Source organism: Dipodomys spectabilis, unplaced genomic scaffold (assembly GCF_019054845.1).
Source record: "Dipodomys spectabilis isolate Male_0828 unplaced genomic scaffold, ASM1905484v1 ptg000098l, whole genome shotgun sequence".
NCBI lineage: Eukaryota > Metazoa > Chordata > Mammalia > Rodentia > Heteromyidae > Dipodomys > Dipodomys spectabilis.
In genome coordinates, this window is record NW_024870775.1 from 12,561,393 (window position 1) to 12,566,552 (window position 5,160).

General features: G+C 56.7%; 1 protein-coding gene across 1 annotated transcript; it reads right to left on the reverse strand.

The window, feature by feature from the left end:
- Nucleotides 1–1,147: 1,147 nt before the first annotated feature.
- Nucleotides 1,148–2,456, reverse strand: Foxl3 (forkhead box L3). The gene is made up of 3 exons (XM_042686549.1): nt 2,350–2,456; nt 1,763–1,931; nt 1,148–1,543 (listed from the first exon to the last, which is right to left on the reverse strand). Exons 1-3 carry the CDS (start codon nt 2,454–2,456, stop codon nt 1,148–1,150), a joined length of 672 nt encoding a protein of 223 aa, XP_042542483.1.
- Nucleotides 2,457–5,160: the final 2,704 nt, after the last annotated feature.

Here is a 5,160-nt window from a genome sequence, read left to right on the forward strand (position 1 = left end):
CTCGTGAAAAATCAGAGGGTTGGCCAAATAGTTTCACTGTGCATAATTGTGTTTTTTAAAAAATTGCCCATCTCTACACAGTAATTAAATCATTTACATTTCAAATGAAGTGTGCCCACCTCCAATGCTAGTAATTGTGCGACTCTGTGGCTGGGCTGTTAGGAGAAGCCTTGCCATCCGCCACCCGCCATCCACGGAGGAAGGCTGCTTTGGGGACTCAGCTGTTGGTGAATAAGGGGTTGGCTTCCTTCCTAGAAAAAAGCCAGGAAATAGGGCTTTGTTCCCAATATCTCCACCCACTTAAATTTGGGATCCTCCCTCTCATATTCCCTTCTTTCCTCCTTCTTTTCTATCCAAAGTGTAAGAGAATGATGGCTGATGGCTCACATCTGTCATCCTAGCTACTCAGGAGGCTGAGATCTGAGGATTGCAGTTGGAAGCCAGCAGGTACCGGAAAAGTCAGTGAGACTATCTCCAATCAATTACTCCAAAGCAGGAAGTGGAGCTATGGCTCAAGTGGTAGAGCACTAGCCTTGAGCACAAAAACTCAGGACATTGCTCAGGCCCTGAGTTCAAACCCCAGGATTAGTGCACCTGTGTGGGCACACACACTCACACACACATATGTAAAAGACTTGTAAAACCTTCACCAAAATATTCTGCCAACAACACAAGAAAGAGTTGTCACTTTGGATCATTGGATCATATTATAACACGGAGACAATCCTAAAACTGGCTTGTGTGTGTGTGGGGGGGGGGGGGGGGATGAATGGTCACATGACCTTATTTTACCTTATTTTTAACTACAGCTTGAGCTTTGAGCTTCACCAGCTTGCTGTCAGCTCTGGGAAGAACTCTGGTCTGTCTGGGAAGTCACTTGTCACACACATCTCACACTGGGCCAAGGACAAAATTCTCTCTCTCTCTCTCTCTCTCTCTCTCGCTCTCTGAGAGCATAAAGTCACAACATTACAATCAGTTGCCTCTCTCAAGTCCTCTTCCCCCTTTCTTTCCCATCTAGGGTCTAGGGGAGACGTTTGAGAGGTGTGGTAATCCCCCCGCCCCCAACATACACTTTCTTGGCTCTAGGTGGGATGATCCTGGAGCGACCCCCCAGGGAACCAGCCTCAGCTCCCGGGGTCTCCTCTCATGCTGCCCAAAAGTGGAGGCTCATTGGCTGGGGCTCCGGCGGGGGGCCTCTGGCCTCCTGCGTGAGACAGGGCGACCTGAGCGTGGGAAAGGGGTCCGGGGAGGAGAGGATGTAGTCAATGCTGAATTTGATGTCTCTGTGAGCCCCGGCGGCGGGGCTGGCGGGAGCCCGAGGCTCCCCGTGGTGCGGGACTTGGCGGCTCCCGGGGGACCCGCGCGCCTCCGCCTCCGCCTCCGGTTCTGGGGGCCCCGGGGGCTCCTCGCGCTTCAGACCGCGTCTCCGGCGTCGCCGACGGAAGTTGCCATTCTCGAAAAGGTCCAGGAGGGACTCGCAGCCACCTGCGAACGTCCAGTAATTGCCTTTCCCTTTCTCGTGGCCCTCGGTCCGTGGCACCTGTGGGACACGGGGGTGGGGTGGGGTTCAGCGCGCGCGCGCGCCGCGGGTGGGGTGCGCACGGGCCTCAGGGGGTGGGGTGGAGCGGGATGGGATGGGATGGGGGTGTTGACTAGAACTTTCCAGCAGCTGCCCCGGGTGAGGTTCCCTCCCCATCCGCAGGGATGCGCGTGCGGGTCCCCCTCGGGGGTCCTGGGGTGACTGGGGAGCGGGGCTCGCCTTGACGAAGCAGCTGTTGAGCGACAGGTTGTGGCGGATGGAGTTCTGCCAGGCGCGCTGGTTGGCGCGGTAGTAAGGGAACTTGCGCATGATGAAGTCGTAGATGCCCGACAGGGTCACCCTGCCCGCGGGGCTCTGCTGGATGGCCATGGCGATCAGAGCGATGTAGCTGTGGACGGGGCTGTCAGGCAACGCGGGGACCTCCGAACGCCCCCCAGCTCCCCGCACCCCCTCCCCCCCGTGCCCCCACCAAGAGAGCTGGAGCTCCCCAGGGAGTCCAGCGACTGCCCCCTCCCTCAGCCCTAAGGGGCCACCCCACCCCCTCTTCAGGGCTCCAGAAGGCTGTGGAGGTGCTGTGGGAGGGGCTCTCTGGGGTCATGACCCCCTCCCCGCTCTTAGGATATGGGGGACCCCAGATGGAAAGTGGGGGAATCTCACTCTCGCTCACGAACTCCTCCCGAAGTAGGTGGGGGGGGGAGCAGCCTTCCTCCCCTTCCATCCAGGACAGGTCCGGGCGAACCCCCCCGCCCCCGAGAGTCCCCCCAACATCTCCCCCTCCCCCGCCTCCCTGCCCCAGCGGTCATCACCTGTACGCGGGCCTCGTGAGCCGCTTCTCCTCGTCGGAGCTGCAGGCAGGATAGTCGTCGGCGTCGTAATTGAAGCAGTTGTAGGGGTACTGCGAGCTGTCGAACATCCTGGCGGGGCCTGGGTTCTGGGAGCCGCCGCCGCCGCCTCCTCCTCCGCGCAGCCCGCCGGCCGCGCGCGCGCGTTGGGTGCCGCGTGCGCCCTCCAGCCGGCCAGCAGCGTCTGCGCGGAGGCACTGGGGAGCCTGGGCTTCTGGGGTCCCCCCTCGTGCGCCCCGCCCGGATCTCTCGTCCAATCCCGGTGCAGGGGAGGCCCCAGCCACCAGCAGAGCGGGGCGAGTGGAAGCAGGGCTGTGTTGGGGACCCTGTGACCCGCAGGGGAGGGGGACGGAGCTGGGGACGCCCGGGGTGGTCGCGGGCTGAGCGTCCCGCAGCCCCACATCCGGCTCCTCACAGCCTCTGGACTCAGAGCTCCCCGTGTCCCGTGCGCCTATGGCGCGCGGAGACGCACAGGAACCCTCGTCCTGTGCGCAGATCCAACAGCGCACCAGGCCACCTCAGCCACCAGGAGGTGGGCTAAGGTCAGCAGGGGGCGGCCAGATGGAGATGCCACGTGGCTCCAGGAGTCCTGTCTGGGTCGCTGCCTCCCTGGTTGCATTAGTCCCTGCCACTCCAGAGATCCATTTTTCAGCGTCTCTCCCAGCGCTCTGCTCCGTGCCCTCACTCCACGCTCACTCCTGCCCAGGCCGTGTGTGTGTGTGTGTGTGTGTGTGTGTGTGTGTGTGTGTGTGTGTGGAGGGAGGTCCTCTATCTCTGAGGACCCTGGGCAAAGAGCCTGTCCTCCTGGGAGGATACTGTCTCTATCTTCAGCGGAGCCGCCATAGATCTGGTGTCTAACCCCTGTGCTGTGGTGCCAGGAAGGTAGGTACAGGTAGAGTGAAGAGGATAAGAGGTGGAATTGTGTGTGAGTGTGTGTGTGTGTGTGAGAGAGAGAGAGAGAGACAGAGACAGAGAGACAGAGAGACAGAGAGAGACAGAGACACAGACACAGAGAGGCAGAGACAGAGACAGAGACACAGACAGAGACATACAGAGACACAGAGACACAGAGAGACAGAGAGAGTCCTGGGGCTTGAACTCAGGGCCTAGGCACTGTCCTTAAGCTTCTTTTGCTCAAGGCTAGCACTCTACCACTTAAGCCACAGCATCACTAGCAGCTTTTTCTTTTCTTTTTTTTTGATAGCTTATTGGAGATAAGAGTCTCTCACAGACTTTCCTGCCCTGAATGGCTTTAAACTGATATCCTCTGATCTCAGCCTCTTGAGCAGCTGGGATTACAGAGGTGAGGTACTCGAGCTGGATTTCATAGTGGATACATGTATTTTGCAATAGTTGCACAAGTCTGATTGACAGCCGTGTCTCTGAGCCTTTTCTCTCCCCAAATCCCCCCCAATCATAACAGACCCTGAGCTCTGAGATGACCACCCCATCCCTCCCCCCTTCTGAGCCAACTGCTCAGGAGTTTCTGGGGCTGCCTAGTGTTCCTGGGAAAGGCCCACTGGCCTGGCTCCAACAGCTAAGGGACCTCCTTGAAGGAGAAGCCTGGGGGAGCCAGGGCCCACAGAACCTGGGTAGGGGCAGAGAGACAGGAAGCGCATCTGTCCCTTTGCTCTGGGTATCTGTTGATGTGGCCCTAAGCCCCATTTAGTGACAGTATCATCCTTGTCATATCAGAGGTCAGAATTAAACACAGGAGTACAAGATTATAAACCATCACAGCTCTGTTTGAAGACAGATAGTTTCTTAAAAAAAAAAAAAAAAATGGGACCTAAGCTGGGTCCTGGTAGCTCATGCCTCTAATCCCAGTTACTGAGATCGGAGGAACAGAGGTTTAAAGCCAACAGGGGCGGACAAATTCAAGAGAATCTTATCTCCCATTAATCAGAAGATAACAAAATAAAAACCAACAGAAGTGGAGGTGTGGCTCAAGTGGTAGAGTGCCAGCCTTGAGTGAAAAATCTGAGGGAGAGTGCAAGACCCTGAGTTCAAGCCCCAGTTCCAGAAGAAGGAAAACAACAACAACAACAACAACAACGAAGGTCCCTTGATGCCCTAGACCAGGTAACACAGGAAGTGAGTGTGGACAGTAGCCAAGACTACAATCATATCCTACCATTACCAGCTTGTTGTTTGAGATGCGGTCTCACTTTTTTGTCCAGACTTACCTTGCATCTCAACTCTGCCATCTTTCCCTCCTGTGTAGCTGGGATTACAGGGGTGAGCCACTGTGCCAGCACCTCATCCTCTGCTAAATGCTGATGATGGGCCCTGTGCATTTTGTGAATAGCAGCATTAGTAACGATAATGTTCACCATGTCGTGAGTTCTAGGTCCAAGCTCAATGGTTTATGCGCAACATCGTCCAAACTCAGCAACCCTGTGCCATAGAAAGCTCCTGTCATTGGCTTAATCGGAAAAATATCTTTGTCCATCTCCTAGATAAAACTTCTAATAGGCCCAGAACACAGATCAAGTGACTTTTGCAAGCTTTCTGCTTTTACTCTGGGTTTGGTTAGGGGTTCCGTTAGTAGGGAGGCAGCCAGCTCTGCCCCATGCAGAACAGCTAGACCTGCCTGACTTGGGCAGCCTGAGTACAACAGGCCCATCGCCGTGAGCTGGGGCGTGTCCTTGCCCTGACCTCCCCCCAGGGGCTGCCTGCTGTGGGCTCTGACTCCTGGGGTGACAAGATCCCACCTCACCTGAAAAAGGTAGAGAAAGGACACAGAGGTCCTGAGCCAGGCCCAGTGTCCCCGGC